We start from the raw sequence: 13,328 nt of genomic DNA on the forward strand, positions 1-13,328 counted from the left end.
GCGGGGCCGTTGCTGATGGATAATAAACCGTTGGTGTCGTAAACATATTGACACCTTTTACTCCTTAACGGTCCATCATATGTCTTCAGGTAAACCAGGCGAGGGGTTTATTATATTTAAATTAACAAATGTACAAACACAACAGCCCTCCATTATTAATTACCATGGTAAAACGGTCATTTTTCCTCCTTGATCAATATTTGTAACATTTGACGATTAAAACTTTAAGAAACGGCTTTGTTATTTAATCTTGGCCTCATGGTCTATACCTCGAAGTGATTGGCTACAACTTGAGTTGTTGAATTTATATTACTGACTGCTGCGCCCTTTACTCAAGTCAAAACCCGCCCACTCGTCATGCTGCGTTTCTCTGTTTGACCACAAGAGGTCAGCAAACCCACAGAACTCAACTCACCACATGTAACTTTTCCTATGTTAAATGTCTTCCACATGTAAAACTCTCCGTTGGTTGGATGACTATATGACGTCTACTCACGTTCAACAGTTTATTTAACAGTTTGCCGGTTAACTGTTTGCCAGTTTCTGAAAAGTAATTTAAATATAATTAAAAAATTGAGTTGAATCTTACAGTAGCTGCATTGATAACAAGCCAAACTAAATACAGTCTGATGTGAAGCATAGGCTACGTTAAGTTCCTATCTTATTTCATATAGGGAAATAAATTTGGCCGAACTTATTATAACTTATATTTTAATTAACCAGAAGTATCTGTCGCAGTGCACGTGATCATCGTGTGGGGGGGGGGGGGGGGGGGGGGGGGGGGTGCAGACTGAACGCGGCTTGGTGTAATTTTGGCCATCGGAGCGCATCGTACTGCGGTCGAGTCCACACACACACACACACACACACACACACACACACACACACACACACACACACACACACACACACACACACACACCGGGGAACGGAGCGGAGATAACGAGGCAGCACACACACCGCCAGGCTGTGAAACACACACACACACACGCACACACACACACACACACACACACACACACACACACCCGGACACGGAGCGGGGGGACGGGGTTTAGTGAGAGTAGTCTCGTGTTGGTGGATTAACGCGGTGCCCGGTCTCTCTACCCGGACCAGGCCGACTGCAGCTACCCGCACTCCTTTTCCCCGCAAATGGCAAGTCCTGTTTCTGAGGGAGGACCCCCGGAGCATCAGCACCCCCACCCCGGCCCGGACCCCGTCCCCGTCCCCGTCCCGGACCCCGCGGTCCAGGAGGCTCGGAGATGGATCAAGGTGAGTCCTGAGTCCCGAGATTCTCTCCGTTACAAGTTGTTGTTTTGCTCACCGACCGAAGCGAGCCGCCCGTCGGCGTGTCGCCCTGTCACCTGTTGACGAATGACTGGATCCAGACCCCTCCCCGGCGGGACCTGTCACTCGGGGGCCCGCTCTGGACAGTCTGGACCAGTCTCCCGGGTTAGGGACCGCTCTCCCGGGTTAGGGACCGCTCTCCCGGATTAGGGACTAGTCTCCCGGGTTAGGGACCAGTCCCCCTGTCTCGCGGTCTCCCGGTCTCCCGGGTTAGGGACCAGTCTACCGGGTTAGGGACCAGTCTCCTGGGTTACCACTGGGGCAGAAACAATGCCGGCGGGCTGTCATGTGCGGCGGATTGTTTCCACATCGCGAGCCGCACGGACAATCGCAGAACAAATGGGGTTTTGTTCAGCGGGGAATTTCACCCTCAACCCTCGCGGGCGGCTCACTCTGCGGCGCCGGGGGGCTCTGGGACTGGGAGGTTCAGCCCATCGTTCTGGGCAGGGTCTCGTTCCCAGTGTCACCTGTCACCTGGAACCTTCCCGGACGTGTTTAGTGGGTTTACGGGGGTTGAGTCAGGGCTGAAACCTTCCTCCCCCGGACCTCTTTAGCACGAGGTTCCTGCGGGGCACGCGATCTTAAAAAAGCTACTATGACCCAGAATCAGATCACAGAGGAGGCTCACAAAGTCGACCTCCTCCTCCTCCTCCCCCTCCTCCCCCTGCCCAGGGGAGAGATCTCATTACACACACACACACCTGGGCCCCCTCACCTGAGACACTTGCACATGCACACACACTGTGGTTTGGAGTGTATTGATGGATGAATCAGTTCATTATCAGCACAGATTAAATCCTCATTCGTTTATTGAAGGCGTACTGAGCAGGTCGGGGGATGGATTCTATTTTGAAGTTCAAAGTGTCTGTAGGGGTTAAGACGAGAGTTGGCGGGAAACGCAAACATCCTGCTGCCTGTCGGCCATCTTCTCTGTTATATGGGGGTATAGGGGTGGGTAATGATGTCATTGACACCCCTGGGAGAGACACACACACACAAACGCAGGCACGCATACACAGGGTGGTGGAAGCCCTGCTCATTGAGTTGTGTTGTTGTCTAGTGGTATGATGTCACAAGACGGTTCAAGCCAAACGTCAGCCTCGGGTTCCTGAGCAAGGCACTGATGAACAGTTGTCTCTCTCTCTCTCTCTCTCTCTGTCTCTCTGTCTCCCTTTCATCCTCGTTCTCCCTTGTCTCCGTCTCTCTCTCAGCCCAGGAGTATCGGTGTGTGTTGGTAGAGGGGATGTGATTTTCTCTCATGTCAGAGTGTATAACCTCCTCTGTAGTAGGATGTGGTAGGATAATCACTCTGGATTATAACAGGTGTTGTGTGATGCTGCAGGCCTTAGGTGTGTGTTGACAGTACACACTTGCACACACCCAGGACACCCAGTCTGAGTCATGTTTTACTTTTTATACTTTCACAACTCTCTGTCAAAGGACTGGTTACTATCGTAGCTACACATTGTGTGTTCTGGTTACTAACTTAACTACCAATCGTGTGTTCTGATTACTAACTTAACTACAAATCGTGTGTTCCTCATGTCGTGTTTCTCTCCCGGTCGCATAGTGTTCGTCTCCACGGTAACACAATCCGTCAGACGCAGAACCGGATTCGCCGGTTTTATTCACTTTGGTCAACACCGACCCCGATCAGATGTGTTTCCTCACACCTCGAGGTGAAGACGGAACACTCAGAGGGCTGTGATGTTCCGTGATGTCATCACGGCGTCCTGTGTGGGGGACCAACTTGTTGTGTGGAGGTGGAGGAGGATTAGGAGGAAGGGGGAATGAATGAATGGATGAATGGATGAATGGATGGAGTATCACCCATTCATCTCTATACCCAGAGGAAGACCGCTTGAGGAGAGGTGCAGTAACAGAGTGCTGTCTCCTCCTCGTCTCAATCCTGAGGGAACAGATTATCCCTCCATCTCTCACCGCTCGACTGATCACTAATCAATCACTCCTCTCGTCGGATTACCCCAGGACAACGCATTGATTATGGATTGATACAGGAGCCTGATGGGCTGGCTAACGTCCAGAAGCTTATTAAACATAATGTTTGTGCTGTTGGTTGTTATTAGTGATTACTGTGAAACGTATACCGTGTACCACATGTATGACAGAAGGAGGAGGTGTTCTGGCCTGACGGGCAGACATTAGAAGGGCCGGTGTTCTAGAATCAGGAGGTGTCTGTTGAATCATCCTCCTGGTTTTCCAGTGTTCTTACGTAACAGACGAGTGTCATTGTGTGGAGGGAACCCCCGGCAGCAGCAGATGCTGTCTGTGTGTGTGTGTGTGTGTGTGTGTGTGTGTGTGTGAGTGTGTTTGTGTGTGTGTGTCTCTGTGTGTTTGTGTGTTGTGTTAACTGGTGTCACCCTGACAGAGAAAGGCCCGAGTGTCTGACAAATCAGTTAATCCACAGGCCGGGATCTCCCCGCTGACAGTTGGAGCCTCCTGGTCTGCATGACGGTGCACTGCCAAGCCCGCAGCTAAAGGGCTAGCACTGCAAGGTTAGCTAAACAGCTACCTCCGCCAAACCTCTAGCAGCATGAGGTTAGCGAAACAGCTATCACCGCAAGTTAGCTAAACAGCTAGCACCATCAAACCTCTAGCAGCATGAGGTTAGCCAAACAGCTAGACTGTATCCACTGTAACCCTACCTGTTCCTTAATGACCCGTCTCTGTACTGTCTGACCCCTACCTGCTCCTTAATGACCTGTCTCTGTACTGTCTGACCCCTACCTGCTCCTTAATGACCTGTCTCTGTTCTGTCTGACCCCTACCTGCTCCTTAATGACCTGCCTCTGTACTGTCTGACCCCTACCTGCTCCTTAATGACCTGCCTCTGTACTGTCTAACCCCTACCTGCTCCTTAATGACCTGCCTCTGTACTGTCTGACCCCTACCTGCTCCTTAATGACCTGTCTCTGGACTCCCTACCCCTAGTGTACCAGATATGAGCTGTGAAAGACCTCTTACGTACATATGAGTAGGCGTGGAAATCATGTTGCAATAAAGTCCCGTTGCCATGGTTATACCATAGAATATCTCGACATAGAAACTGCAGCCATCCAACAAATTCTGACAGTTTCTAGTTTAGGTGTTGAGGAGGAGGAGGAGGAGGAGGAGGAGGAGGAGGAGGAGGAAGAAGAAGAGTTGATAGAGGAGGAGGAGTTGATGGAGGTGGAGGAGGAGGAGGTGAATGAAATAGAGGACTTTGTAGTAGTGGAGGTGGAGGAGAAGTTACTGGTGGAGGAGGAGGTGGAGGTGTTTATGGAGGCTGAGAAGGTGGAGGTGGAGGAGAAGGCCACTAATCATAAGACACAGCAGATGGTTTGACATGCCAGCTCATCGCGTGCAGGATTAACATGCCGGGAGATAAGGGTGTGTGTGTGTGTGTGTGTGTGTGTGTGTGTGTGTGTGTGTGTGTGTGTGTGTGTGTGTGTGTGTGTGTGTGTGTGTGTGTGTGTGTGTGTGTGTGTGTGTGTGTGTGAAAATGAGGTTTCACACGTCTGAGGAGCTCATACTGGTGAGACTGGTAGCTGTGTCTGTTGTCTAACTGGGTCGTCACCAGTGTGTCCATCTCAGGAGACCTGCCCTCCTTCTGAATGTCTGGGGACAGACAGGCAGGCAGAGAGACAGACCTGCTGTTCAGAGAGAGACAGGCCTGCTGCTCAGAGAGGGGTTCAGAGAGTCAGTGTGTCAGAGATACAGACAGGCTGTTCAGAGAGACAGGCTGACGGCAGAGAGACGTGCTGTTCAGACAGACAGGACCACCCCAGGGCCCTAGGTTACAGAGTGATTTGACAGTGAAATGATGTCCCTTCAACTCTTGGCTTTTAAAGGAGAACCCTGCATAACTTCGGCCGAGCAGAACAAGTGTCTTATTGTGGCGCTAAGTCGACGCATAGGGCTCTTAAGAACAACATGGCACCCGGGCATTGTTCTGTCTCATCAGCGAAGGAATGGAGAAGGCTTCTTTAGCAGGGATCTCAGAGAGAGAGAGAGAGAGGGGGGGGGGGGGGGGGGGAGAGAAAGAGCGAGCTCTAAAGGAATGCCTCCTCAATGCCTTGTTCATGTTGTGATAGAAGTGTTATTATCCTGATGACAGTGAGAGACGTTCTCTGGAAAGTTACCTCAGCTGTAAAGACTTACGCCGTCTACCCAGTGCACCGTCCGTCAACGGATGGCGGAGGGCGTGGCTGATGAATGGGGGAGCAGTCTTTGCAGAGGCATACGTCAGCCAAGCCCGAGCATATTCGATCTGATTGGATGACGGATCCGTCGCCGCCTGAAAGGTTGAACATTTTTCAACTTTCTCGACGGAGCCGACGGATCCAACGGAACGGATGGATCCACAATGCATTGCGGCTCCGCCCCATTCAAAGTCAATGGGATCCGTCCGTTGACGGATGCAGTGGGCAAGAGGGGTTACTCCCCCCCCCCCCCTCAAATCTCTGACCTCATACACACCCACTGTCACTCACGCACACACACACAAACTCTCACTCTCACACACACACACACACTCACTCACTCACTCACTCACTCACTCACTCACTCACTCACTCACTCACTCACTCACTCACTCACTCACTCACTCACTCACACACACATCCACACGCGCACATTTTTTACTCTCTGCTGGTTGCCCCCGGCAACAATGTGGGCTGTCAATAGCGATGGAAAGTGACACATTAGTATTTCAGCTGACTGTGTGTGTGTGTGTGTGTGTGTGTGTGTGTGTGTGTGTGTTGCACGACACAGCATTAAGAATGGACCGGTACTTTGATTAAGAAAAGTATTGCTGTGGTGCTGTTACTGTGCTCTGCTACTGTGGCTACTGCTCTGCTACTGGCTATTGGGCTATGCTACTCTGCCGTGCTGCTCTGATGTGCTACTCTGCTGGGCAACTGTGCTATACAGATAGGGGATCTCTCTCTCTCTCTCTCTCTCTCTCTCGCTCTCGCTCTCTCTCTCTCTTTTAATGTGTTGTGTCTATTGTTGTAGTGTTGTTTATTTGCCTTTTGTTTGAGTGTCTGTGTGTATTCCTTTTTGTATAACGTCTTTGAGTACCAAGAAAATTGTGTAAAAAAATATTATTATTATTACTATGCTATGCTAGGATGCTATGCTAGTGTCCTATGCTACTGGGCTGTAGTACTGGGCTGTGCTCCTGCAATGCGGCCGTTGAAACTAAGCCACAACTCCCCTCTTCAGGATTCTGGGTTACAGATGTTTATACAGAAAGACGGGGTTGTCTGATGTCGTTCCCTCGGCGTTGAAACTCTTAAGTTCCTAAAGTCTCTGGTGGTCCGGACCGCCACGGGCTGTCAGAGCCCAGCCTGGAGCTCCGGCCCCCAGGAGGGCATAGCTCCAGCCCGGGCCGGCCCCCGCCCCCTGGGGAGAGGCACAAAGGCCGGGCCCCAGGCCCCAGGAGGGGGTTGGGGGGGAGTCCCATCGCTGTAACCAGGAGTGACAGGAGCGCAGGTTCCCAGAGCCAAGAAGGGCCCGGGCATCCCTACCCACTGACCCCTGGGCGAGACCGGGGCCAGGGCCCTCCACTGATGGGGTCCGGAGCCAGGGCCCTCCACTGATGGGGTCCGGGGCCAGGGCCCTCCACTGATGGGGTCCGGAGCCAGGGCCCTCCACTGATGGGGTCCGGAGCCAGGGCCCTCCACTGATGGGGTCCGGGGCCAGGGCCCTCCACTGATGGGGTCCGAGGTCCTGAGACCTCCACCCCGTCCTGGGGAGCGGAGAGCATGGAGGACGTCGTTTATGATTGGCTGTGGATTTCGGAACGCATGAATCCCGAATTTTACATCTGGGAATAATAAAGTTCTATCTTATCTTAGTTATAATGATAACTATGTGTTCATTTGTTACTGTTTTTTAATCCAACAAACGCTTGTCTTATCTTGGCTTGTCCTCGATCATTCCATCTTCTCTTATCGTGGCTCGTCGTGGATCAATTATCTTATCTTACCTTATGTTACCTTGTCCACGTCATTTGATCTTACCTCAGCTAGTCGCTCTGTGAAGGGTTTTTTCCAGCCTCAGTGTCTGACCGAACCCTGACAGCTGTCTTCATCTTCAACCAGTTTATGGAGGTCCTGATGCAATCCATATTCCTGGTTCTGACGTCAACCTTTCCGATACGATGAAGTCATCCGAGGACCATCTGTCTTTGAGCATCCCAGGGCCAGTCCGGCCTCGTTAACCAGTTTACAGTTTAGTTTTGCTGGGTGGGTCCGTTGATTTATAAGGTCGTTTTTCAGTACTTCCAGTCCCTGACCGAGAGCAGGCCTGTAGTTCTTCTAACCCGTCCATGGCTCTATCCTGATGGTCCTGAAGCTGGGGCCTGGGCGTCTGTAACAGCTCGGGCCCCTAGGAGAGGTCCCTATGGCCAGAAGGAGTGGGGTCAGGGTCGGGACCCATCGGGTCTGGGGTCTGACTTCGACCCACTTCACGGAAAGGAGGGGGTGTCTGGACTCCTCACCCCTCCAGGGGGAACGCGGCCCCCTGAATCTTCCTGGGTTCGACCCTCAAAGTCCAGCCTTTGTCCAGGCATTGTTGAGCCAGATTTCCTCCTAACCTCTACCTTAGAAGGACATCTTGTATGTTGTACATGTTGTACGGACTGTCACTTAAAAATAGTACTTAGCATTGTGTAGCATCTTATCCTAGCTATCTGTGTTGTATACGGGGAATGGGTTAACCTAGTGATTGTTAGTGCCTGGCACTTGGTTCTATGAACATCCTTACTGTACCGACGGCGATATATTGTTGTTTCTCTTTCTTCGGACAAATGGATTTATTGTAAGTCGCTTTGGATAAAAGAGCCCTGTGAATGCTCTAAATGTAAATGTACCTTCCCTTGAATAACTATCTGAGGTCCGCTCAATGACTGAACCTTAGTTGTAGTACACCCCACGCAGGGCGTGCTGAGCCTTGCAGGTATACCTATTGATCCATCGGGGTTTGATTCACCGTAGCTTCACTCCTCCCTGGAACCTGCCTCGCTGTAATCAATACCTTAATTGGTTGAAATGCTGTGCCCACCCACTCAGACCTGTCAATCGCTAAAACGGTTTCAGACGGAAATAGCTGGCGCAGTAAAAAGTCTGTCTTTCAAAGAAGTTTCCAGAAGGTCTCTGGGTGCTGTGGTCAAGACCGCGCCTGGCATAGAGCTAGGTTACCTTCATACGATACCTCCGCAAATCACTCACAGACTCTTATAAAGCTACGGGTGTCAGACTGACCTTGGGTTCCTGTTTGAACGGCTCTAAGTGGTTCAATGCCCTCTCTCTGAAGTCACTCCAGGGAGCAAACCTTTCACAGGATTTTCTTTTCCCTCCTCTGGAGAAGGGGCCCCAGTCCTAAGAAAGGGCTCAGTGCTGGGAGGTTTAGAGCAGGGACTAGTCTGAGGGGTAGGCTGGCTGCCTGGTTCAGGGTGGAGGCCTTGATTTTAATATTCGTATTATATTTTAATATTTTTTTATCAATTTTTTACATGATACCAGAAGCCCGAGATGGAGAATAACACTTTGCCCTTTGGCCTCTGGTGTTCTTTGGATTTCGTTTGGTACATTTTCTCTTCACACCACCCTCACACCACCAAACTCCTCGCATCTGAACACTTATATTACCTTTAACAAGACTACACGTTGTGATACTGAGGAAAATCCCCTGGAATGTTTCTAGAAGGTCTCCGTCGTCTCCGGTCGAGTCTGTCCGCAGCAGCTCCTGATGTGGCGACAGCTACCTCAGAGAGCTGATGAGGAGAGAGGAGAGAGGAGGCTGAGTGGAGATCACTAGCGGCTCCCTGAGCTCGGATGAGCTCACAACCTGCCCTAACATCCACACTAGCACCCTTAACCTCTTTATTACATAGCATTATTCCTTTTGCTACTTAACAAAGAACACCTTCAACCTCTTCAGTAGCATGAGGAGCCCTCACATCCAGGCTAACACCCTTAACCTCTTTATTACGTAGCAGACTCAACCGTTATAAAACGCAGTTTATCGATTTAGGAAATCTGGAATGGTGGAGGTTTTAAAGTTTTCCAAAATATTCCAAATATTTGTATTGGCGCAGAGAACTTGAAACGCTAATCTCTGTCAGATCTGGGTTCCCCACTGAGCCTGAACTTTGTGGCCCAGGCGTCGTGTACAATGTGCCTTTTGTGTTTGACATGCTACCAGTGATTTGTTATTTCCTCACACAACGGTGCGATGGCTGCTGTGTTTCCAACCCTACGCCATTTGAGTTATTCACAAACTCTGTGAACCTTGTTTGCAATCAATCGGTGGCACGACTGTTCATTACATCTTATTCCTTCCAAAAGCCTGTAGAACCGTTGGAACCGTGTCTAGGAACATTGAGACTAAGTATTTCCCCCCGGTTAGCTGGAATGGTTCCTCTGAGCCAGGACCCAGGAACGGTTCCTCTGAGCCAGGAACCAGTAACAGTTCCTCTGAGCCAGGACCCAGGCCTGGCCTGACAGAGAGGCTCTGTGGTCCTTAAGGAGTTTGTCCTCCTGTCAGGGGGAAGGGGAGTAGGGAAGGAGAGTAGGGAAGGGAAGGGGAGTAGGGAGGAGAGTAGGGGAGGAGAGTAGGGAAGGGTAGTAAGGAAGGAGAGTAGGGGAAGGAGAGATTCATCTGAGGTTCAGGATTCTTTTTTCCGCAATATTTCATGTCCTGCCTCTTCCACAGAGACAGCAGGGTGTCTGGGCAAAACAAGGGACAGGTGAGGGGATTGGAGGAGAGGAGGGCGGGACTAAGGACATAGTGATGAAGGGGAATTGGTGGGGAGCAGGCAACAGCGTGATCACTTCATGTGGTTTCAGTCGACACCGCCGTGATGAGACGTTGGTGTAGAAAAGGTTTTCACAAGTGGTTGTGGTTTTCCCTTTTTGGCATGCGAGTGGAAGAGATGGATGTTTTTGAGTCAATCCCGTTCCTCTCTAAGTTATTAATAGACGCGTAAGTAAAAGCTTGCATCAATAATCAAACATCCCTGAGAGGCTTGTGTTGCATATCAGGTTTTGTGTAGAAAGGGGAGATGATGTGTTACCGGTGAATAAAGCTTTCTAGACCATTACTATTGGAACGCAGCCACAGAGCGTTGATAAAGTGATCCATTACTAGACAATGTCTGACTCTCCTCAAGAACCGAAGTGTTCTGAAGCCAAAAGTGTGTTTGTGTGTGTGTGTGTGTGTGTGTGTGTCCCCACCTTCCGTCCAGCTAGCTGTAGCATGTGTTTGCTATACGATGCGCTAGTTGTATAAAGGTGAGCTATGACCTTGTGTGTTGTCGTTGTGGAGGTAAGTGCTGTGCTAGCTGAAGTCTCAGTGGTCAGTGCTCATTACCGCTCCATCGGAGGCTGGGATGTGACTAATAAGTGAGGCGCCGGTGCTGAGTAGGAGTGCTTCATGAGTAACCGGTTACATCACACTCACTCGCTCACTCACTCCTCTCGATAGACCACGCCCAGTCCTGCTCTCCACTGGGATCCCATCACTCAGAAACTACCAGTTACACCCTCTGAGTTCGAAATGATTTTCCTTTTTAGTTTCACACCGAATGTGCTTCTTCTTCTCCATTTTTTTTTCTTGTTTTTTTCCGAATGATAAACGGCTGATTTGGGTTCTTTCCTCTTCCTGCTCTGTTGTGAACATGTGGAGATCTTCTGAGAAGCAAGATGTTCTCGTTAGGTTGGCTGTTTTGAAATGTGGTCTCAATGTTCTGTCCATCATAACCACCTGCTGCGCGGTGGGAGGACGATTGCATTCAAATGCTTCAACCCTCCTCAAAGCCACGTGTGTGTTTGTGTGTGTGTGTGTGTGTGTGTGTGTGTGTGTGTGTGTGTGTGTGTGTGTGTGTGTGTGTGTGTGTGTGTGTGTGTGTGTGTGTGTGTGTGTGTGTGTGTGTGTGTGTGTGTGTGTGTTTCATTTTTCTCATGCTTATAAAAGTGAACAACGTTCAAACATAAACTCAGACATTCTGACTGCATGCTCCTGATTAGTACTAATCACTTTCTGAACTGACTTCTCTGTTCATAATCATACCCTAAACCACAGTTCATTTAGTGGATTTATTGCACTTGGCGACAGCGTGGAGTTGCTTAACTATTATTCTTGTGTCTACCCTCTGGATCTGGTTCACTGCAGTGCGTGTGAACGAGTTGAAACACTGCTTCTGTTCAGAGTCAGAACGTTGAAGACCACTTTGAAGTGACCCGCGGGACGATCAGTGAATTGTTTTTATGGAATCATAACCATAGCCAGAGGTTCATTCTATCGGTCCATTTGACCGGTATGGTGAAGAACATCTGGATGAGTTTCATAGGAGTGAAGTCTGAACAACACCGCCGACCTCCAGAGGCCAGCTCGTGGTTCTAGAGCTTCTTCAGAGACACAAGGTCTTCAGCATCACCGGTCTCTCTGTGTGGCCGTTGCCATGGCGTCACAAGAAGCCCCCACCCGGCAGAGGCCGTGCGTCAAGATGGGACAAAGGTCCCCGTGGGTGTCTCTGCGGGGCCAGGGGCCGGTCAGGGATCCCTGGGGTGGTGGGGCCACTGGCAGAGAAGGCGCCTGTAAAGCTCTGGATGACTGATGGAGGACGGACACAAGGCCTGACCTCCCTCTGAACCAGTGGAGGCCAGGAGGCCGGCCCCGGCCAGCGGCCACAGTGGAGCAGCTCGATGGAAGCGTTTGCGTTTAACTCCTCTGGAATCTCTTCATTTTCTCAGAGCGCGGCCCGGGGTCAGGCTTAAGCCTATAGACAGTGAGAGGTGGAGCAACGGTTGGTTTTCAGGTTTGTTCGCGGGACATAGAACAGCTGGTTCAGGTTTCCCCGCTCTGAATAAGGCCATTCTTATTGTTTCGGTCTCTTGTTCAAACAGAAAATCCAAGATAGCACATTTCTCTGGAATGAAATGGATCTTATCCGCCTGCTCTGAGCATCCATACTGTCCCCTGTCTCCAGGCCATGTGCTCAAAAGCTTCCCCACATTTCCTCCACCGGGGTGAGATAGTCGGTGTGCACACAGCCTTGGCTGCTCTGTTTCCCTGCTGGTTTGGCTTCTGAATCCAAACAGATGAGACCCAGAGCGTAATGACTAGTAGACGAAGGTATGTGAGGCTGTCATTAAACCTTATTGTAGCGATGGCTTCGTGCTCCGTTAGGTAACATTATCGTCTCCAGGATGGTTTCATAAGTGTGTCCTGACGGAGGAGGCTGTGTACCTGCCCGTCCTGCCCGAGGCCCTCCACAAACAGCTGTCACCTCCTAACAAGCGGATCAGGACCAGGCTCCAGGGAGTCTTGAGTAGTCCCCTTCCTCCCCTCAAAACCTTCCCCCCCCCCCCCCCCCCTCTCCCCCGGGTGTTGGGACAGGTAGCCCCTGGGATCCGACCCTGGGAACAGATCTCCTTTCCCCGGCCAGACCCCGGGGCCCCTGAGAGGGAGGCTGAGGTTCTGGAGCTCAAGGCCTCCGGCCGGTCTGCCGTGGTGACCCAACGCCCGCCGTTGAGGAGCCTGGTGCCTCATCTCATCATAGCGGTGTTGTGTCTGTCAGGAGGGATCTCCTTTCTGAGGGAGTCATCCGAGGAGCTGTCCTAGAGGAAGGTGGAGATGGTAACGGACGTGTCTCCCCAGGGCATGGCCTCCTGGGAGAGTGAAGGTTTCCGAGAAGATATTTTTTCCTGGTTACTGAAAGAGACGCTGGGAGCCGGCCATTCCTCCCCCGCGGGAGGAATGGCCGGCGCAGCGGTGTCTTACTGACAGATCACTCCTGTTGGAGCCAAGACAGACCTCCTCGTGGTTGTGAGGAGAGCTTGTGAGTTTGAATCCCCTGAGAAGCGACCACCACACAGGAAGTGAGGAGAACGAACCCAGCCGTGGGCGTGGGGACTTATTGTTTCAGGTTTGTTTTGGGGGACAATAGGGGGCGGCGTTCCTCTGAAAGCACC

The 13,328-nt window shown here is 51.0% G+C and overlaps 1 protein-coding gene across 6 annotated transcripts in view; it reads left to right on the forward strand.

Annotated features, from left to right (window-relative positions):
• Window positions 1-942: 942 nt before the first annotated feature.
• Window positions 943-13,328, forward strand: part of LOC307081474 (LIM and calponin homology domains-containing protein 1-like) — a 49,218-nt gene continuing 36,832 nt past the window's right edge. For all 6 annotated transcript variants that reach the window (XM_079744682.1, XM_079744685.1, XM_079744686.1 and 3 more), the window contains exon 1: window positions 943-1,272. In XM_079744682.1, coding sequence (XP_079600808.1) covers window positions 1,153-1,272 — 120 coding nt within the window. In that variant the 5' untranslated portion in view covers window positions 943-1,152. The remainder of the gene's footprint in view (window positions 1,273-13,328) is intronic.

The sequence above is a fragment of the Pollachius pollachius genome (genome assembly GCF_949987615.1).
Source record: "Pollachius pollachius genome assembly, chromosome: 10".
Taxonomy (NCBI): domain Eukaryota; kingdom Metazoa; phylum Chordata; class Actinopteri; order Gadiformes; family Gadidae; genus Pollachius; species Pollachius pollachius.